At 54.5% G+C, this 20,951-nt stretch overlaps 7 protein-coding genes across 7 annotated transcripts; 5 read left to right on the forward strand and 2 right to left on the reverse strand.

The window, feature by feature from the left end:
• Positions 1-1,324: 1,324 nt before the first annotated feature.
• On the reverse strand, positions 1,325-2,329 carry CCMA1212_003718 (uncharacterized protein; the record flags this gene model as incomplete). Its single annotated transcript, XM_073701054.1, has 2 exons — positions 1,325-2,105; positions 2,199-2,329. 2 exons carry the CDS (start codon positions 2,327-2,329, stop codon positions 1,325-1,327), a joined length of 912 nt encoding a protein of 303 aa, XP_073560677.1.
• An 813-nt stretch (positions 2,330-3,142) lies between these two features.
• On the forward strand, positions 3,143-5,869 carry CCMA1212_003719 (uncharacterized protein; the record flags this gene model as incomplete). Its single annotated transcript, XM_073701055.1, has 5 exons — positions 3,143-3,639; positions 3,716-3,994; positions 4,055-5,020; positions 5,108-5,654; positions 5,711-5,869. The coding sequence occupies 5 exons, from the start codon at positions 3,143-3,145 to the stop codon at positions 5,867-5,869; spliced, it is 2,448 nt and encodes an 815-aa protein (XP_073560676.1).
• Positions 5,870-7,326: 1,457 nt separating this feature from the next.
• CCMA1212_003720 (uncharacterized protein) lies at positions 7,327-7,521 on the forward strand (the record flags this gene model as incomplete). Its single annotated transcript, XM_073701056.1, has 1 exon — positions 7,327-7,521. The coding sequence occupies one exon, from the start codon at positions 7,327-7,329 to the stop codon at positions 7,519-7,521; it is 195 nt and encodes a 64-aa protein (XP_073560208.1).
• A 6,840-nt stretch (positions 7,522-14,361) lies between these two features.
• On the forward strand, positions 14,362-14,869 carry CCMA1212_003721 (uncharacterized protein; the record flags this gene model as incomplete). The annotated part of the gene is made up of 2 exons (XM_073701057.1): positions 14,362-14,383; positions 14,436-14,869. 2 exons carry the CDS (start codon positions 14,362-14,364, stop codon positions 14,867-14,869), a joined length of 456 nt encoding a protein of 151 aa, XP_073560209.1.
• A 1,166-nt stretch (positions 14,870-16,035) lies between these two features.
• CCMA1212_003722 (uncharacterized protein) lies at positions 16,036-16,297 on the reverse strand (the record flags this gene model as incomplete). Its single annotated transcript, XM_073701058.1, has 2 exons — positions 16,036-16,180; positions 16,212-16,297. 2 exons carry the CDS (start codon positions 16,295-16,297, stop codon positions 16,036-16,038), a joined length of 231 nt encoding a protein of 76 aa, XP_073560204.1.
• A 1,094-nt stretch (positions 16,298-17,391) lies between these two features.
• On the forward strand, positions 17,392-17,811 carry CCMA1212_003723 (uncharacterized protein; the record flags this gene model as incomplete). Its single annotated transcript, XM_073701059.1, has 1 exon — positions 17,392-17,811. The coding sequence occupies one exon, from the start codon at positions 17,392-17,394 to the stop codon at positions 17,809-17,811; it is 420 nt and encodes a 139-aa protein (XP_073560210.1).
• A 599-nt stretch (positions 17,812-18,410) lies between these two features.
• CCMA1212_003724 (uncharacterized protein) lies at positions 18,411-19,952 on the forward strand (the record flags this gene model as incomplete). Its single annotated transcript, XM_073701060.1, has 1 exon — positions 18,411-19,952. One exon carries the CDS (start codon positions 18,411-18,413, stop codon positions 19,950-19,952), a length of 1,542 nt encoding a protein of 513 aa, XP_073560205.1.
• Between the last annotated feature and the right edge of the window lie 999 nt (positions 19,953-20,951).

Consider the following 20,951-nt stretch of genomic DNA (forward strand, 5'->3'; position numbering starts at 1 on the left):
TTTCTTGCCAGGGTTCCAGCTCCTTGCAGCCGGCTTGCTTCCGCAGCCAACCGGAAATCTGGAAGAGACTCCCCGTCTGCAAAGATAACCTGAATCGGTTTGCTGCCGCATAAGCCTTATTTTCCTCTTCCGATAACAGTCGGTTCTGGGCCGTTCCTCGATGTATGTAATTCCCAGAGCTAGAGGAATGGCCTCACGAGAGGGTTTATTAATGTAACTCAACTTCACTATTAGATCCGGAGCTTGAAGTTTGTGATCATACTGATATTGTTTAGACACTACGTATTTCATCTCAGACACGTTTACGTGATGTCGAGAAGCATTGACTAATGGTTTCTAAACCCCTGGAGTCCAACTTTTACACTAGACACAACGATACCCTGAACTACTCCATCTCATACTGCGAGAAATTTGAAATTTTTATATGCAGGCCGTAGCTTTCTTTGATTGTAGAGATTATGTTAAAGGGGAACCCTGAAAAGACAATTGCATGGTTTAAGTCACAAGTGGGGGTATGTTGCTTCGATCGACCACAAGCAAGATATCTTGAAGAGAACCATCAGTTGATGAACTTCAAAAGTCAGGCAGGATCTGACATTGAGAATTGCGATGACGTGAATGCCACATACAATCGAAAACGTGCTTTCGATACATAATTGATTCAACGCTTCCAAGGTCCACATGAATCACATCAATTTGTGCTCTATTTAAGAACTAGGAAGTCCCTAGAAGAGCACCCATGATGCTTCACAAAGGCGAATTCGAAATTGACTCGGGGGAGTATTTGGCTCGCATATCAAATCGTAAAATCCTCTAATATTGGAAAGCAACTCCTCCGCCAGTATCTCATCTTGTGCGGAGATCAACAACTTTTGTTGTTTAGACGGTGGTGAGGCGTTCGAAGTTCCAAACCGCCCAATATATGATACGGTCCATTCCATCGTAGCAATGGCTACACGGCACAAGTCAATGTCCAAGTGCTGCATGCAATGTCGCTGCGTTTAGGAAATGCGCCGATTAAAGGTGAATATGCATATGATAATCTTTATCTATTCAGTGCTACAGTTGACTCGTCTCACTTACACAGACAAGGAGCTGACCGGTCTACCTGGTTATTTCATACAACACGGAGCTGTAGCCTCGGCAGTTGGCTTTCACTTGGCAAGTTTCCGTATGACGATTTGCTTACAAAATCGGCACATATGAGGCTACACCGCCCGCCCATTGCTATCCATCTGTGAGCCTGCTACTGACTGGATGTGATGCGATACACTCAACTACGGCTCCTTCTTTCCCAAGGCATGTCACACACCGAGAACAGCACCTACATCACAGAAGACACAGAAGCGTCATGGCGACCTACCACTTCGCTAAAGCTTGGCTCGCAAATATAGGGGCAAAAAGGCAACTGTTTGCCTTCTAAAGCAAACCGGGGGTGCGAGTCTCGGCCCTTGCAACCACAGGCGAGAATGAGGCCACGAATCCTATGTGCACCGGCAGCTTCATCAGATGGGAAACGTGGACGTGCGACAAGCGATGCAAGACCGAACCAGCGGTAGGCAATGGTCATTGGGCCGGCACGTAGCTGGCGTTGACTGAGACGTGACGTGGAACATGGATTCCATGGGCTGGGCTCGCAATGCCAAACTGCGCGACATGCACGTTTGCGGTCGAGATCCGGCTTCGGCCAAATGCGCGCGTCTGCTGAAGACGCAGGGGAGGAAGGACGAGGAAATGAGGAGGCACCGCTGGAGATGGAGAAAGTCAGGCGCAGCGCCGCGGGCATCCAATCATGGCCGCTGCCGACGGCGCAGTGATACGAATACAAGCGGTAGCAAACTTCGCGCCTGTTTGGATCTGATTTGGGGGCCGTTCGCCGTCGTGCTGCTGTTTCGGACATGATCAAGACAAACAGCTCGACTGTTGGGCTTCGGCCTTGGGTCGCGGTCGGGCCTGGGCTCGTGACTTTGGCCTGCGGCTGCCTTTTGGACGCCTTGGACGCCTTGCGAGGGCGTGGTTGCCTTTGTGGCTGCCTTTCGTCCCTAGTCGCGGCTGCCTTGCGTGCACTTGCCGTTGGGAGTCGCGCACAAGCTACAATCGGCGCCCTGATCGGTGGGCAGCGGCCCTCTGATTGGTCGGAGCGGGCGAATCAAGACCGCACATCCAAGTCCAGTCCCTTGCGCCTGCCTGCGTCTTACCGAACAAGCTGGGCAGGAAGCAGCGACGCGGAGGTACGAAGTACTTGGCACAAACCTGGATGGAGAGGCCATGCAGTGCCGTGGTTTGAGGCAAAAAGCGAGGCGTCCAGGCGAAGCGCCATCCTTAGCATCGTCGTCGGCCATCATGCACAGCTGCGGCCCCTGAATCCGAGGCCCAGCAAATCGCGGAAGCCCTGGTGGAAATCGGCTCACGATACGGAGCACCGGCTGAGAGCAGACGGGAGACGCCCGGCACGACCGACGGCAGGCGGACAGCCAATAGCCAGCCACGAGCACCTGATCCGACTGATCGTTTATCGCAGAAGAGCGACGTCGAGTCCTTCGGGGACATGGGCTTCAGGTCGCTTGCGCATCTACCGCTGCTGATACAGTAAACACTACTGCCAGCTATTATTAGGCCGTTGCCTCGCCGCCGCTGCGGTTGCCTCGTCTTGGACGCCCTGCCCAGGCGCGCAATCAATCCACAGCAACGAGCTCAAGCGGTGATGCTCGCCTCACCCGGGCGCCTTTCCGCTCGTCGACGCTGCCCAGTTCGGAGGTGTGCGTGTGCCTCGACAATCGTTCTGGCCCTCGTCCTTGCCCCTACCTGTTACTCGGTGTTACGTTCGAGTCCAATCGTTGAGTCCACGAGCGTCTGCAGACCGACTACAAACCTGCCGATGATCCTCGCCGCCCATCTCACGCTGTCGCACGGTTTGTCCCAGCCCCGCCGTGCTCTTGACTCGACGAATATTGGCTCGACTCGCTCAGCAACCCAGCGAAGCACCCGTGGTAGATTTCTATCCATGCTCGTTGCTGAAGGCCCCAGACTATAACTCGTCTCCGTTCCCTCTAAGCTTGCTCTGGCAGATCGAGACAAGCTGTGCGCGACCACCCCCGATACTCTCCAGCCGACGGCTCTGTTGCCTTAACCTTAGCCCAGTATGAGTCGATTACCCCAGGATGCTCGTCTGTACGGCTCGGACTCCCGGGACAGCCCGCGGTTCCCCCCGGAGCCGTACAATATCTATGCGTTCTACTCTGCCTCAGACGGTCCTTGGATTCCCAACGCCGCCATTCCGCCAGCAGCAACGCTGAATCAATCGTCTCGCCCACCCACTTTCAGCAGCGAAGCGCCGAGCTTTCAGGGCTACAGGAGCGCCGGCTTGCCATCTGAATGCGGCACCACTGCGGAAGACTCTGGTTATGGAGGAACCCGCTCGACATACAGCCTCGTCGAGAGTGCTGCATCCATCGCAGGAAACGACCGATGCACGGAAACCGGGTATCTGGAAGCACAAACCGCAGAGCAGCTGATCGACTTGAACATCAGCTCCGACATCCCGATATATCAGCAGCCGATGACATATTCGCAAAGTCCGCATGTAGATTATCGCTGCGACCAGTGTGCCGCCGTCCTCAAGACACGATCGGAACTCAAGTATGTCTCAAGCCAACACAAAAGAATAGACTACTTCGCTCCGTTCTGTAGCCACGAGGTGCTGATCTGTATCCAGGAAGCATCGCCATAGGCATAACAAACCCTACAAGTGCAACTACGAAACTTGTCCCAAAGCTGTGCAGGGATTCAGCACACCCAATGATCTGTCCAGGCACAAGAGAACAGTGCACCGCGAATATAACGAGAATGTTCCCGTTTACATCTGTCGTCACGATCCTTGCACCCGTAAGAAGGAGAAGCCGTGGCCAAGAGCCGATAACTTCCGGAGTCATCTGTCACGCGCTCACAACATACACCTTAAAGCAGACCATGATCTTCGGGAGTACCGCCAACTGTATGTGCTAGTAGCTCCGTCCCGGTTGTATTTTCAGATGTCAGTTTGATGCTAAGACAGTGTAAGCAGCGTGGGCATAGCAAAGGCCCAAGGGACGCGGCACCATGGAGACTCAGTTCCAAAAGCCAACCTAGGACGTCGCACAACGCAGCTGCAAGATCCGCCTCCCGCTCATGCCCGCCGTGATGAGTCTACGATTAGATCAGAAGGGACAGAGGCCCCTGAGCTTCGAGGTGTCGGATCATCAGTTGCTGACGTTGACCCTGGGTCACGACCGGCTCAGCTACAAGACTCTCCTGACTTGCGGGGTGATCAAAGTCCAGGTCCGCCCTCTGACCCAACACACAATGAATTTCCAAATCCTAGCAGCTCGACGTGTCCACCAAGCGGGAAGGAACCGGACCAGATGCAGTCAAGTACTTTTGAAGACCTGGAGCTGTCTGCGGTACCCGGTTCCGAGCCACTTGGTAGCAATCAGATTGTAGAGGTGGCACCAATGAGTGAAGCTTCCCTTCCAGCTTCCGAGATTACTCAGCCATGCGATGGGGCAAGGCCAGAATCATTTGACCACGACGAAGTCAATGTTATTGGTGAAGAGGAAGAACCACACAACCACCCAGAATCATCGCCACCGAGATTCGAGTCTCCCGAGGCTTCTCTCCAGCCCAAGTCCAGTGCATCTCAAAATGACATCTTTGAAGCCCAGCCGACAACAATTGGATCAGATGACGCTTCTGGATCAACTGGCGATGTGCATGCCCACACTGTTACCTTCAACTCGCGCAACCCTTCCGAACTGTTTACTTTTCTCAAACACGTTCCGATGGACGTGGCCTTGAAGCATGGAACGTCAGACGTCCTTTCGTTTCTGAGAAGCATTCCAAAAGATCTGCTAGAGAAGGCGTTGAGCTCTGAGGATCATGAAGGAACAGCGGGCAATCTTGCAAGTGATCAAGGGGCTTCGAACAAAGCAACGTGCACGGAACCAGGTTGTGGGAAAGAATTTTTCCGGCAATGTGAACTCAGGTATTATCTTCCACCCCCTTCCCTCCACTCCACTCCTTTCTTTACTCGCTTTTCACACCTCGGCATGTGACTTATACGGCGTTTTAGGAAGCACATGAAACGGCATAAGAAACCCTACGGCTGCACTTACAAGACATGCAATAAGCACTTTGGCAGCAAGAATGACTGGAAAAGACATGAGAGTAGCCAGCATTTTCAGCTTGAGTCCTGGAACTGCAATATGCCGCTCTGCGACAAGGTGCTGCCTCGTCGAGAGCTGTTCAGGTCTCATCTCCTCAACCACCACAAGCTTACAGACAGCCAAGAGGTCGAGGACAAACTGGAAAGCTGTAGGCTGGGTCGGCACTGCGACCCACGCTTCTGGTGTGGGTTCTGCGATAGATTTGTCGAAGTGGAGGGGGAAGTGGTCAACTCGTGGACAAAGAGGTGCGACCACATTGACAACCACCTGTTTGGCAAGGAGGGAATGGAAAAGAAGGCCATGAGCGAGTGGCATTATCTCGAGGACAAATTGGCAGAGGAGGAGCGTGAAGGTGCAGCGTTGGATAGACCACCAGAACTGATCAAGAAGCGCAAGGCTACGGAAGACTTGGATTTGCGTTCGTCAAAGAGAAAGCTCTACAGATGGGAATGTGTAGGTCTTGTCACCCCTTTTCTACCTTGAGCCTCGAGAGCTAACATGAGGAACAGTGTCACTGTACGCACATGGAGAGCTTCAACATCAGCACCAGTTGCCAGGAGAGCCACTGCCAACACCAACGATGCAATAATTGCCGAGTGGAAGTGAGTCTAGTGTCCGACGAAGATGCCGAGATGGTGGATCAGGAACCTGGAATGGATGAGGAATGAGTTGGAGACAAAGACAAGAGGTCGTGGCTGAGTGTCGGGCGGCCAAGGTCCCCTCCCCTGCTGCGGAGGGTACAATTGCTACTGTTAGAGGTGGGCAAGTATACACGATTGAGGCTTCTCGGCATGGGATGGTGTAGCATCGCACGAGGCAGTACGTTGCTGAGCATGACAGTCGCACGGGGGGGGGGGCAATGATCGGGCCGGATTGACTGCGAGGTGGATAAAGTGATGTTTGCTGTCTAATATGTCTCCATATAATAAAAGTTGGCGAAAGCGATCGTGATTGAGGCGCAGCCAAAAGCCATGCCTGTGGGATAAGCGCCGTCATCTGGGGGCGGATGAAGCTGGCGTCAAGTGTTACCGGCAACACGAGAAGAAATCAGACGCCAGACAATGATGCCATGATACGAGCGAGCGCAGCACAGCCCACCAAGTAGAGAGCACACCAAAGAGCAGGGAGAGAAATGACATGGGGGAGTGGAAAGTCCATCGATTAACAAGATTTTTCGGTGAAGGAGGAAAAAGGCAACAAAAAGGCAACATGATGCCTGCACGCTTGGCGTTAGCACGCGAGTTTCCTTTTTTTTTTTTTTTTTTTTTTGGCGTTTCTTTTGGGTGGTGAAACAATTGAGGTTTCTCTTGGTGTACTTGTCTCGACCAATGCGTCTCAATTATCGCGACAACAAGTCCCGAGCAAAGTTGAGATGGCCGATGAAATGCACGGCAGAAAGGTAGAAGGGGGGGGAGAAGCTAAGAGAGCTGTGGCCGGGATCACAGCTTACAGTTGCGGCCGCTCAGGACTCATTTTCATGCACAAAGAGCACGACATCTTCGTTAATTTTGCTTTTGCTGATGGTTATTTGTGTTTTTACTGTTTGGGCAAATTCTTTCCTTGCTTTGGCCGGTTATCCGACTTTTTGTGTTGCATTTTTTGGGGGGGTTGGGTTCAGACGGGGGGTCTGACATTGTGTGATGGTTTCCGCGAATAGAAATCGTGCAATGCAGCAATCTATCCATCTCACTTGAGTATTTCCGTGCTTTTTGGACTAACCCAGCACTCGTATTTACGTAGGTAAATGTCCGGGTTGCGTACTTCGGAAGATAGGTAGTGAGGGTGAGATATCTTGGGATAGTCAAAAGGGAAAAGGAAGTATAGTAATATCAGGGTAAAAGGGCAAAAGAAGGGCAAACCGGCACGACTCACATTGATGGACGTGTTTTGTGTTTTCGTTCCGTTCGGCACCGAGATTCCCATACCCAGCATTGCTTGTACACACATATGGCCGTGATGCGCCCAACCAGCCAGCGAACACGCAGCACAACGAATTGCCGCACAGCGCAATTGATGTACTATTCCACAATGCAGTCAGCCAACCCCGGGCCTGTCAGCCTCTCTCCTATCGGTGCTACGGCGCGCAAAACAGCAGGAAGGGCAGCATCTGCCATCTTATAATCTGATGTTACATATCCTCGCCTCAACTTGGAAAGTCGGAGTACGCTTGTATTTCGGTCCCCTCGCCCCTCAGCCTCCCCCCCCGGTGTCCGGTTCCAGTTCCGGGCCTTGGGGCCGTCAAGCCCACGTGGAAGAGGAACTGGGACAAGACAAGAATGGGACGCACAGCACACGAGGCACGAAAAGGAAGACGGATTAGGTAGACAGAGGCAGGCTGGATGTTACCCTAAGTGAAAGAGAAAGACAAAACAATACTTTGCCCGCTTTGCATACAAGGTAGTGTGTCCCTTTGGAAGGAGGCAGTCTGCTTGCGTACGTAGACACTAGACAGAAGAAGGAAAATTGGAGAGAGGAAGAAGGGTGGGAAGAATACCCAAATTCTCCTTCGCCTTCTCCTTCTAGAAGCAAAACCTTTTTGGAAAAAGCCAACGCTGTTGGGTTTCATTTGGACTCAGCGGACGTGATAAAGATAGAAAATACGACGGAATGCGCCCCTCTGTACGGACCAAAGGGGCAGGAGCGAAGCCACAAGCAGAAATGTAGTGACTGCGCCAGAAGGGAGAAAGGGAAAAGGGGACCTCGGGAGTGGAAGAGATTTGTACAGTGAGAGAGGGGGTAAGAGTTGGTGTTGTGCCAATGTTACCATGCCAGTGAGCGACATCCGCTGGCTGCATGAGCCGGTGTCTCCATGCGGCCTGGTCCGTCGACGTGTGAGGAGGGAGTGATGAAGTGCCGACTTCTGGTGTGGTCGCTCTGGAGGGGAATGGGGAAAATCGAAGAGAGGAGGTCTGTATGATACATGTAGACATGTAGGCATGTAGTGACAGTGAAGGGAGACAGACGGAAGGACGCAAATGACAACTTATCGTAAATCAAATCTGCACGCGGCTGCATAGTAAATCTGAGCTGTCAATTAGAAATGCTCAGTACCGATTGTCATGTATCTGGGAGAACAGGGAGGGGGTGAAGAAAACGAAGAAAACGAGAAGGGGGGGATGGGATGGAAGGGAAATGGCGAACGGCGAATAATAGCGCCGTGTACAGATACAAGTCCTCGCCATTGGAGAGAGCAACCGAAGCCCTACCTGAACTGTGCATGCGTGTGCCCTGAAGTACGCCCGGAGTACTTGTAGAGGCTCTCGTGCTGAGAGGACGAATAGACACAAGAAGAGAGATATATCGGTCGAGGCAGCAGCATTCTGATGCTTCCCTACACGCTCGTACATGGTAACAGGTATTCAAGAGAGAAAAGGAAAAGAATCGGGTGCGTACCTATGTAGCACAGTGCTCGTGTGTACTCGCATCGCAACGTCCATGGAAAGGGAGGGGTGGCAGATGGGATGCCCGCCCATTCGCTTCTTGTCTTCAGCTGAGGTCGGTCAAAATGGCTTAGCAGCAGCAGAGGCGCTTCTCCTGATGGCCCAATCGACTAAACGTCAGGGTCCAGGGCCTCCTGCAAGTTGCTCGACCTCGGCCTGCGCTTGGCTCAGTGTACTCGACATGATGCAAGGTAATAGGTGGCTTGGTCTGCTGCATTAGTCCACCTGTGTCCATGTCGGAAGAGGTAAGACGAGGAAAAGGAGACCGGGGAGATGCAAGAGGACCGATGTATCGGTACCAGGGGGCTGGGGATAAAGGTGGCTGTTGGAGATGTAGATGCGATTGCAGATACACATGCGAGTTGCTGTTTGCAAATGATCCCCACGTGTATGAAGCACGTACTCTGTACCTGCCAGGCAGCAAGCAAACCGCTGAGTGGCGGCGATTTGGGGGCCGCAAGCACAGTGCCTCGTCTTGCTTGTGTAAACTCAACATGCCCTGCTTCGATGAATGGTCACGCCCGCGCATCTTGCTGGTGCGATCGGGATACCGTGATTGAGTAAGGTAAGGCTGGGGCCCGTTTCGTCTTGAACAAGGACCATAGTGCAGCGTGGAGATGGAGGGAGAGACAGACAGACAAGCAGGCATTGATATGCGGTAGGATGCGAGGGCATTGGATGTACAGGGGATGGATGTGCAGAACGGCATCGTGGCGGGCGACTTGTTTCCCAAAAGAGGCTTCATTGAGCGACGGCATGGCGAAACAGCTTGAGGCCATGTTTTGGAAGAGTTCAGACGATGAAACCCAGCTTCGTAGGGTTGTTTCGGGGCACCTCCATCAGCTTGGGAGGCACGCGATCCTTCCAGAGTTGGTCCACGTTGTCTGTATCATGTGTGGTGCGCGGGAGTCGAGAGAAAGGGCTGTCAAGCATCAGCGGACGCGGGTGACAGTTAGAAGACTAAAAACAGGTGAACAGGGAGCATACTTCCCAATGCCTAAGGCTAGGGTTTCGAGAACATGCCTGCTGGCGGCGTATTCTTGCCTTGTCTTGTCCTTTTCTGGTGGCATTGCACTGCTGGGGCCGTTTTGCCTACAGGCCCTGAGACGGGGAACAGCAGCACAAGGCAACGTGGAGCTGCTCGCCGCGGGAAATCTTGCACTTGATCCATCACAATCTGAACTTCGCGGCGGCCGAGCCAATATGTCATGGCGCCAAGCAAAGGCGGCGGCCTGACATGGGCCAGCGGCCAACCGATCAGTCAGGACTATCGTGCTGCGTACAAGTTCAAGGTACTTTGCATTCGCTTGCTCGAGAATGCTTGTATGTATGAGGTAGGTAGTCCTACGCAACCCGGATATTGTGTGTGCTTGCAATGGGGGAGACGGGCATGGGCATGCACGTGGCCTTGCAAGCGAAGGACAGGGAAGGAGGGGGGGTGTAAGGATAAGCCGGCAAGACAGATCGTCGTCTTCCATTGGCCCACCGACTGAGGGTGAGCTGCATACTGGCATGTCCTGGTACAGAGTATTGACAGGGATGCCAGGCCTTGAACATATCCGTCGAACCTGATGAGAGTCGGGGCCCGGCTTGGCGTGTTGGGCGGATGTGCAGATGCATGTCTGTACGAAGTATGTATGAGGTGGGTGCCGTCTATTGCCGTCGCCAGGTAGACTTGGCCCAAGCACGCGAGATAATCGTCAAGGTGAGCTCATGTGTCGTTAAGCACCAGTGCGTAACTGGGCTTGGCCGCGACAAGACAAACGGCCAAGGGGCACACAAGGTTGTTCGGACGCTGGCGGTCCCAAGGCCCCTGCCCCCATGCCGGTTTGAGCAAGCCAGAGGAGGGACCGAATGCCGTAACGACAGCCAGCTGCTAGGGTGAAATCTCGGGATGGAGATTTGCCAATTGCAGCATGAGATTTCATGGCCCTTCGGGATGGGGGGTGGCCGGGGGTTGGGGAAAGGGCAAGATGACGAGTGTGGAGGGTTTCACAGCGTCGGGGGGGGGCTGTGGAGAGAGTTCAGCTGGCGAGCCCGTCCTCGTTTTCGTCCTGTCACTCAATGGAGTGCATTGGTGATCGGGAACGCCTCGAGGCCAGGGTTGGAGGCAAAGCTAATGCACTTTTGCGAAAAGCCATTCCGGGCTTCTCAGGGTCACCGAGAGCAAATAGAGCGATCTCCGTGGCGCTTCGTCGGGCATATCGGATCCTGTCAGGCTAAAGCTTGACGCCAATGTTGTGCTCGCAGTCGGTCAAGGCAGAAGCTTCTATCCATGGTAATGATCCCTCCCAGTTGACGGCAGTCAGAACCAGGAACGCGTCCTGTCCCTTTCACGAAGGGGCGCTTCTGCTGGCCCAGCGCACCCCGAGGAGAAGAAGTTGCAACACTTGATGGGCAGGGGGTAGACGCAAGGGTATTGTATGCTAGCAATACACCATCTCGTGACTGGCTCCATGTGCCTCTGTAGGTCGAGCGCCATGATCAACGGTCAAGAAAGACGCCGTGCCTGGAAGGATGCGCTCGCTCGTACTGTAGAGATTCGTCTGCCGTGGCCGCAGCACGGCAGAAATGAGACTCGTCTTCCTGCGTGTATAGATAGTCTGTACTCGTATAGTACGAAAGACCACATACATCTGTCCATGTCCTCTGCCAAAGCAAACATTGAACAAAGGCAGGGGCACTGGCACCGAGCCGGCGTTTCCCCCTTGCCTGCTGACTGTCTCCCGGCCATTGCCCCAAGAGGTACTAGGGCAGCTTCGTATGCCGGGCATCTTGTCCAGATGTGGTAGAGCATCGACCTTCAAGCCGTCCACCTGGCCGTCTCCGAGAGAATCGAAGAAACCAAGACGCCTCTCCGATACCCTTGAAAAGCTTAGAGACGGCTTGACCACGGCCGTGGCTGCTGATGAAGTGGGGAGCCGGAGATGGGCTCTTTGCCTAGAAAGAGGGAGTAGGGAATCGGACTCGGTGGGTTAAGTACATGACCTTGAGAGACATGGAGTAGTTGTACGTAGTAGCTCTTCACATCCGTGGCTGCTCGTCTTGGGTTCGCGTCTGAGTCCGAGTCTGGGTCTGCTGCTCTGTCTTGGTGCAGATCGTTTTAGCCATGATGGTTCGAGGTCTGGCGGTTGACGGCAAGTCCATGGGCTGGCCATTTGTTCGCTCTGCCTCAGGCCTCGTCATTTGGCGCCCCTAAGCGAGCAAGCTGAAAAAGAAGGCGTGAGTGAGTCCTGCTACTGCCACTCCAGTGACGAAGAAAATCTGGGGCTCTGGCAGATCTCACCATGGAAGGTACGACGTCCATCTACCTTTGCCTTATGAGTAAGACATGTGGACGTGTATTTTTTGCCTGCAGCGGGTGCGAACATGAGCACAAGTATCTGCCTTATTTTCTTTTTCCTTTGGTCGCCCAAGAGCGTCGCTGTAAAAGCCGTCGATATATCCGAAGGGCATCCAAAAAGAAACGACGTAAAGTATCGCCGCTCGGCCGATGCACAAACCCGCGAGCGTTGGAGAGCCTTGAGGAAGTAGAAGTGCCGGTGCAAAGTATGACCCTTGCTCTCCGTTGCATTATTGTTTCTATTTCGTTGTTCGGAGACGAACCACGTTGTACTTCCATGGGTTTTTACTCTTTTGGGGGTTCTGGGACAGGGCTGTTGAGAACCAACTTACATACATAAACGCTGCAATGCCACGACAGGCCGGGAAGCGCCTCGACTGGAGTTTGGGGGCTCAGCATGCAAGGTTGGCGAGACTGGACATGAGGAAGCGGGCATTTTGTGCTATATTCGGCCGATGCTTGATTTCTGCTGCTTTGCGCTGAATTTGTCGTCATGGCATCTCTCCAGGGATGCGAAAGGTCAGTACCGCCACCAGCAGCGCAGCATCAGCATCAGCATCAGCACCGACATGCGCTTCGTGTACCCGTCGCTGGAAACAGGTACTGTGCCAAGTACAGGGCCTTGAACCTGCCTCGAGCGGGACACAGGGGGGTATCTCCCCTGCCAGCCCTACGACACCGACTCTATGGCGGCAACGCGAGCCATGGGGCAGGGCAGCGAACAGGCACCAGACACAGACAAGAGCCAGAGCACGGGAGGACGGAGTACGGAGTAATGGTGGCACACTGCAATCGGTATAGAGAGAGAGACCCAGGCAACTTGGGGGAGGGTGGCAGTAGCAGAACCATTCCATTAGCACGAAGGAGCATGTGTGTAAGACGAGCCACCAGTGCGGGTAGGGCTGGAACTTTTTTTCCCCCTTTCCACTTTGTTTCCGAGGGGTTGTTCAATTTGCTGATGCCTTGGGTCAACAAGGGCGGACTCCTGGGTTTGCTGACTGCGGGAGCTTTGTGGCTTGGATCCTCGGGAGAGGACGTCGAATTTTACGAGATCTAGCGTATCTTATGGTATCTTGATGGGAAGGGATATGATATGTTGCCGGCACTAGGCTCGAACTTGACGTAAGGTTAAACCGACAAGTGAATGGTTCTAGTAGGAGTAGAAGAAAGTCGCCGTCGTTCTGTAGACTAATTAACCCATCAAATCTTGAAGCAGCCGTTGACGACGACGGGCGCGCGCAGATGCGGCAGGCTAGAAGCAAAACGGCACCCTCATGGAAGCTTCTAGGGCCTTGTCGTGCATTCCTGTAATTGAAGGGCATCCACTTTACACAGTGTTGGCACTTGGGTATGAGGAGGAAAGGAACCATTGGTGCTGAGACACCAGACGATGGTAGGACAAGCGATATCAAGACACCGATGTGATGTGAGGAGGAGGATGTGGGTGATGCTGACCGCCAGTGACTTAGCCCGTGGAGCTTAGTATCGTATCCAACTGCGTGTGGTGGCATATTCACAGAGATATCGGCAGAGGATGGACAAAATGCCAACAGCAACGCCACCGGGACTCGTGGGCAATCTATCTGGAGCAGAGCGTGGGGTTGCCAGAGTCTTAGCTCTTGCGTGTCGTGAGCATCGGATTGGATGGCGTTGAGCGTGTGTGTGTGTAAGAATCGACGTGGAGTGTGTCTGGACAAGGTACCCGACATGTCAGCTGTAAGGGGGGCAGCATCATTCGCCAGCAGTGCTTGTCATCCATGGACGTCTATCTGAGAGACCTCAAGTCCCAGAGCACTCGGTAGCATCAGCGTTGGTGCTAGCATCCTACATGTACTCGTAATGCCGTCTGCTCGATTCGGGCTTTCCTTTTGCCCTTTGGACCCCGTCGGTTCGAAGCAAATGGATCAATATTGCGACTCTGCCCACAGGCTATGGCATGGATACGTAGCAAAGCACCAGACCGTGGACGGCCGTCAGCACTCTATTCCACCCTCGTATATGTCTGTCAACCGTCCTGGACCTCCCTTCTGACCTCCATGATTCAGTCCCCGTCTGATGGCCCCCGCCTGGTTCAGGTACAGCCCCGGGGAGCCGTCCATCGATATCCGGTGGCCCCCCAAGGCGCCCAAGAGCCCCCTAGTCGCTCCACCACAGCGCTGCCAGTGCCCTAAGCTTCTAAAGACGGCACCGCTAGCGCGTGGGGTCCAGCACGATTGCAACCTGCACCGGGTCAGCGTCATTCTTTCAGGTTTCAACATCCACAGACGCGGACGGCTATCAGCAGATGGATGCAGCTACAACAGTATCTACTGAGCACTTATTACGACGACGACGACTACTGCACAAGACACGCGCTAGCATTGATGAAGTGATCACGATGGCGCGACCAGCGGTAGGTGGTGCGTGGGAGACGCATGTACATGCTACTGCTGGCTGGGCTTCGTGATGCAGCTCGCCCAGAACGGACGACACCAGAATCGATGGCGGACGGACCTGCCGATGGGCTGAACGCCTCTCCTGCAGCGACTCGGCGAGTCATGCGGGCTCTGATACGTCGGGAACAAAACGGGATGCGTCCTGGGTCGCCGATCTGGGAGCTGGAGCGCACAGGACACAGACAAGACTTGGCAGCATTGGAGATGGACATCGCGGTGACAGCTCAGACACCTACACACGCAACGTGCGGGCATGAGGAGCCATCAGGTATCCAGGCACGAACGGTACAGGCGGTACGGTATGGAGTCGCATCGCCATCGCCATCACCGCTCCTCAACCGCCATCGCCGTCGCACTGCTAACAGTCATTCGACAACAGAGAGGCGAAAGAAAACAGAAAGGACATCATCGTCATCGCCGTCATTGCAGGGTCTCGCAGAGGCTAATTGACACCCACATCGACCCCCCGTTGCATCAGACGGCTCGCTCACACAGCAAATGAGCACATCAAGACAATGCAGAAACATCGGCGCGCCGGAATGCCACCGCCAAAGATGACGGGCGGCGGCGCCACTCGCTCACGGCCATGCCTAGTGCCGCAGATATCAAGCAAGCAAGCAGCATGAAGCAAGCAAATGACAGCATGCCGGCAAGCATGAGGCAAGCAAGTCGAAATTGCGTCCTGCAGCCCAGCAGCGCTAGCCAGCAAGATTGTCATTGAATGTTTCTCAACGGCCAGTCTCCGACTTTCTCTCTCGCTCCGCCATTCTACGCAGTCTCGGACGCCTGTCCCGCGCAGCAACGGCGGAGCGCCGGCTCTGGTTGCACAAGAAAAAGGGCGACATTGGACTGGAGACCGACCTTCCTCGGATCATCACGTTGGTTCGCCATTCTTGTCTTGTCGTTGCAGACGGTCTTACAACCCCCCCTTCATGCATTCTCACACTTCTGCTCAGCACGCCAGGGGTATTTGCCTTCTTTTTCCCATTCTCTTGCGGTTTCGTTGGTGCATCTCTCGATTTTTTACGCCGCGATGTGTGATGTTTTTGATTTCTTACCCACCCTCTCGGACGCACGTACTCGGGGCCACAGGCAGACGCAGTCTATCCTGCTGCTGTTGTGTCTCTTTGAAGCCGTAATCCCATCTGATGCCACCGGAGATGCTCCCACCAGTCGAGGCTACAGCCATGCCGTACCTCGACCTACTACCAGCTCGTCGTGCTTGTGCATGTTTGATGCTGCGAGTGATGCTGCGAGTGATACCGCAGCTCCCGCTTGCGCGGGTTTCACTTTGCAGTTGCTGGTCAGACCCAGCCACGTCCATGTCCCTTGACTCATTCCGCCAAGCATCATACGGTACGTCACATCAAATCATTCCTTGTCAGTAGAGCGAGAGTGAGAAAATAACGCCCTGTTTGTGGAGTTGCGACCTTGGACCGTACGATGGAATTGATGTGCGCGGCCGGTTAGCTGGCCCCCCCCCTGTTCCTCTTCCTCCGCACATGAGGAGGAGCCCCCACACCAGCCACGGCCGCTAGACATCAGATGGATGGATTCTGGGAAGAGACGAGCGACGAAGTGGAAAAAACGGATCAAGTGCTTTTTCTCAAGCGTCATCAAGGGTTCTGGGGCCGGTTCGCGCTTGGGCTGTAGCGAAGCCCTATTTGGGGGGCTTGCCGCTCACTCTCGCATGCGCCCCGGTGTGCTGCAGTGGGGAAAGGATGGAGAATTGCGGTTGTGGCCGCGAGAAAAAGGGCGTGTCTGTATTGTATGGACAAGCTACTAGTATTCAGTGCGAGGGGCTGTGAGCTGCTGGGAGATGCGGGTAGATGCTGATATCTCGCCTGTTCCGATCAGCGCTTGGATCCAGCACAGCATTCAAAGCTGCAGATGTAATATCATGTTGTTGGCAGTTAGTAGTCGTCTGATTTTGCTGTAGATGATGACTCCGAGTATGTACAAGCGCGAACACCTGCGAGCGGACCCGTCCAGGTACCCGTACCTCGAATCGAACCTTGCCTGCGCAGCTCGGAACGTACAAGTACCTCGATATCGATACGTCGATTCTCAGGTCACTCTCGCTTCGACGCTTCAATTTCTGCCTTGGCGCCTTGCTGCTCAGGCTCTAGGGCACTCACTGCTCCCCCAGGTCCCTCTCAGAATACCATCATCTCCAATTCTTCCCTTTTTGGCCACATCCATCCATCCGTCCCTCTGTTTCTTGGGCTACAAACCAAACAAAACAGACGTCTGCACTTACCTACTCGGGGGGCTAAAACAGGACCCCTTGTCTCTCCTCGTCTTCTCCCGCCGCCACTAGCAGCTGGCAGGCGCACCAAAGGCTGGCGCCCACGGATGGGGGGTTCGAATTCTCGCAGACCGGCATCATGGCTGGCGCAGCGCCTTCAGGACTCCAGTTGCGTCGAGATTCTGGCGGCCGACCACGGGACGACTCGATGCGACTCACTGCCTTGACGCCTTTCCTGCTCCCCCCTTCTGCTGCTGTTCCCCCCTCCAGTTCCAGCTCGGGGGCCCGGCCAGCTTTCGGCCACCACCCGCTCCACCACCGATGGCCAGCTACGATTCTATTCTCTGCTCCGTGAGGCGTCACGTAGCAGATGCTGACATGTGCCTTGTGTCTGCCTGCTTCTGCTGAGGTCTGGTGCAGAGTGCGACTGCTACGGCCCTAGATTTAGCTGTCTCTCCATCGCCGTCAAGGGTCCGTCGGCCGCTCACCAATGCCTTTGGGCGCGTCTGCCGGGACATGATACATGACCGCTGTTGATTTGTGCTGTTGGTCGTCGACATGAAGAATTGATACTACTGCGTCCCGTCTAACTGCTTCTGCATATAGTTGCGCGGGATGGTCGGGCCAGGCTGGATATCAACCCACTCACGGCCACGAGTGCCGCTGAAGACTACGGCCTGTCCTCTTGCGATCCGGCAGATGGGCGCTGCTGCTAGGGCCGCTTATGTGCCCATGTCCCGCTGAAGCAGCGCACGCAGACTGCCACGGAGAGCTGTCCTGGCCCATCGACGACAAGCCCAACAAGGCGAGACAAGGCCGGGGTACCAAGTGCGAAGTACGAGCAGCTCAGATCGCCTGTCGACGTCCATCCGTCCATCCAGCCAGAGCCCCCCGTATGCGATGCCCCTCCATGCGATGCACGCTTCGCCCCCCGGCTGAGCCCAGGTTCCTCACAGAGTCACCCCTACAGGGCGTGTCCGTCGAACACCAGCCGCTTGTCCGCATCTGGGCCTGCCCACTGCTCCATCCCCAAGAAGCTGCCGCAGCCGCACCCTACGGCCGGCCGGGGGGGGGGTGTGGAGTGTATCACCGATCCTACCAGAGACGTCCCCCCAGCGACAGCCAATGGTGCCTATCTTGGTAATGCATCTACTATGCGCAATGTGCGATGTGAGGCTCTGTCTTTTCTCGAGTCCAGGCGTACCGCCTGCTGGCCTTGCTCGTCCTTGTAAGGTATGTATACCAAATTGTCACCGGCTCGATGGATCTCGGTCCCAGGACTCCCAGCCCGATCCATATAACAGACCCGGAGCTCCCATCCTCTTGGAGCCACTGGACCATCTCTTCATCTTTCTCCTGATAACAATCCGCTTTGCTCTCAGGTGTTGACTAGTCAGATTGCTTGCACCTTTCGAGGCCCATCTCAATCTGCCTCTCTCACCTTCTCTCTGCCCTTCCCCGTCGACTTCGTGTCCAACGATCTGTTCCCGTGCGCAGACCAAGCGCGTGTTACATCTCTCACATTTTGACTTTGTTTACACGACGACGACCACCAATCCCCGGCTTTGCTTTTATATGGCACCCCCTGCCCCATCAACCACCAGTCTACCCCTTGCACCTTGAGCTGAGAGCCAGCATCCTCTTACCGACCCTTGCTGCCTCGAGAGTGCTATTGAGCCGTTTTCGATTTCTCCGTTCCGAATCCAAAGAGAAAAGAAAGAAAATTCAATCCTCTTGTTCAGAATGGCTGCACAAACTTCCACCTCTGCTGCCTCTTCTCTCCCCCCTTACTCCACGCCGACCATCGTAAACGCTGGGCGGGTTGTCTACGACTACGACGTTCCCGTCTCCCTACCCCACGCCCCCATGGGAGGAGACCATCTCTATCAGCCAATCGACCCGATGCTTCGAGAGTCAACAGATGGTGGCCAGCAGCTCTGGACAGTTCAGGGCATGTCCTACTACCAGCAGCCTTCCAACGACGTTTGCCTCGACCCCAGTCTCGCGCCCGGCGCCACGGGCCTTTATCAGCCAGCCGTCGGACGAAACGATTCGCCCTTCTCCTTCCAGCCTTCGCCGGCCTTTAGCTTGATTGAAAGCCCGTCCATTGGCAGCGATGCCAATTATGAGATTGTGGACCCTGCCACGCCGCCGGACGCACATCTCTCGCTCGGAAACGCCTACGACTCTGACTACTCGTACGATTCCAACGTGGAGCAGTCAGAAACCAGTTTCTACCCAGACTCATCATACTACGGCGGCATGGATATGGTGACGCTCAATGGCTCCTACGTGTTCAGCTCTGCCCCCAACGGCAGCCCCCTGATGCCCGCCAGCAACACACACAGTGGCCACATTGGTTCTTTCCAGACCACTCTTCCCTACGTCAATTCGGCCAGACACATCAAAGAAGAGAGCCTGCCGCCGAGTGCGGACGAAAAGGTCTCTGCCGCCAGAGCCACAAAACGGCGTCCTCGCAGCGCCCGATGCGATTTCGAGCCCGTCTCGTATAAGCGAGCCTCTCCTGATGACGAGGGCTCGTCGCAAGGCGAGAAGAGGCGCAAGACTCACATCACAAACAAGAGATTTTGCCACAAGTGCAAAAAGAACTTCCAAAGCCGAACGACGCTCGACGAGCACACGAACCTTGAGCACCCTCGACCCTACATCTGCGTCTTCCACTACGCCGGCTGCACCGCCAGGTTCGATGCAAAGAACGAGTGGAAGCGGCACGTCAGCACAAAGCATCTCGGCCTGAAGTACTGGGTCTGCACCGAGGGCAAGTGCGCCGAAGAGCGGCAGTCGTCTTGCCAGCGATACGCGGGCCTGCCTCTGTACGGCAACATCTTCAACCGCAAGGATCTGTACACGCAGCACATCCGGCGGATGCACGCCACCGTCACCGGCCAGAACACGACGGACTACAAGGGGGCGGACGCGCGATCCGAATGCATGGTCAAGAAGATGCAGGAAGACGCCCTGCGCATCCGGTGCAGGCTCCCAACCTGGATGCCTTGCCCCGTGCAGTCGTGCGACAAGGCCTTTACCGGCGCCAACGCCTGGGATGAGCGGATGGAGCACGTGGCCCAGCAGCACTTTGACAACGCAGCTGCCGGCAGGGAGCCTCCGGTCGAGTTTGGCGGCCCCCATGACACCGTCCTAACCGAGTGGGCGCAGCGCTCCGACATCCGCATCGTCAAGAAGACGGAGGCGGGCTGGGAGCTCTGCGACCCCCTTAAAGGTGACACCGAGTATAGAATGGCCACTCCTGACGACGAGGAGTGATTTGGTTTCCTTTGTTCCTTTGTCTTCTCCTTGCGTTTTCCGGGATAAAAATCTGAATTTTGAGAATGTTCAACTACCCTTCTCCTTGAGTCTGTTCTTTGGTTTTGGTGGGTTGGATTCCCATGGGAGAAGTTTGGCATACACCTTGTTGGTACGGACTACGGAATCTCGGCATGATGCCCTTGTTTACTATGTCGTTTACTGTTTATCTCTTTGTATTTGTCTCGTCATTTTTTCTTTTCTCGTCCTCAATTTATACATGTGCTCTCACGAAGCTTCTGAAATTCCTTGAAAAATATGGCATAGACTGGATAGGAAGGATGGGATACAATAGAAATGCACCACAGCTTTTATCGTCTGGATATCACGTTGAGTCCACTATGAAACACATGCACACATATCGTAGCCTTGTGAGAGTCGGCCCCCATGGTTCGCAGACCTGAAACAGGGTCCGTCCTGCCGGCCCTGAATCCCTCTTGTTTCTCTGGCCGGGAGACGTTTCTCCTGGGAGGCGTGGAAGGGCAGAGCCTCAAAGTTGGGGGATACTTTTCGATTTGACGTTTGACTGGCCCCGCGTGGGGGCCTGATGCAAGACATAAGGAGGGGACTTTTTTTTGGTCCCCTGCTTCCTTCAATCATTCACTTGATGGCTGCCTCGGATGATGCTGCTGGAACTTGATGAAAGCCAATGACTTGGTTTAGAGGGATACGCTGCTGATACATATGTATACAGCAGTGATGTGACGGCAAGGTAGCGCTTGTTGTAAGCACCTACCTACTCATTAAGGTACCTTTGTATTTGGATACATTGGGAAAGCGGCAGAGGAAGGTTGGGGGTTATGGTAAAAGGGGCCGGAGGAAGGGGAGGGGGGGGGGGCCGAATCTCGTTGTTTTATCTGCCTTGTCAGCCCTAGGGGAGGATTTTCTGGGTCAGTACGACGCTGGAATTCCTTGCGTTGGTTTGGTTTTTGCCTTTTTTTTTTTTTTTTTTTTTTTTTT

Source organism: Trichoderma ghanense, assembly GCF_004382785.1.
Source record: "Trichoderma ghanense strain CCMA-1212 chromosome Unknown scaffold_3, whole genome shotgun sequence".
In the NCBI taxonomy this organism is placed as follows: Eukaryota; Fungi; Ascomycota; class Sordariomycetes; order Hypocreales; family Hypocreaceae; genus Trichoderma; species Trichoderma ghanense.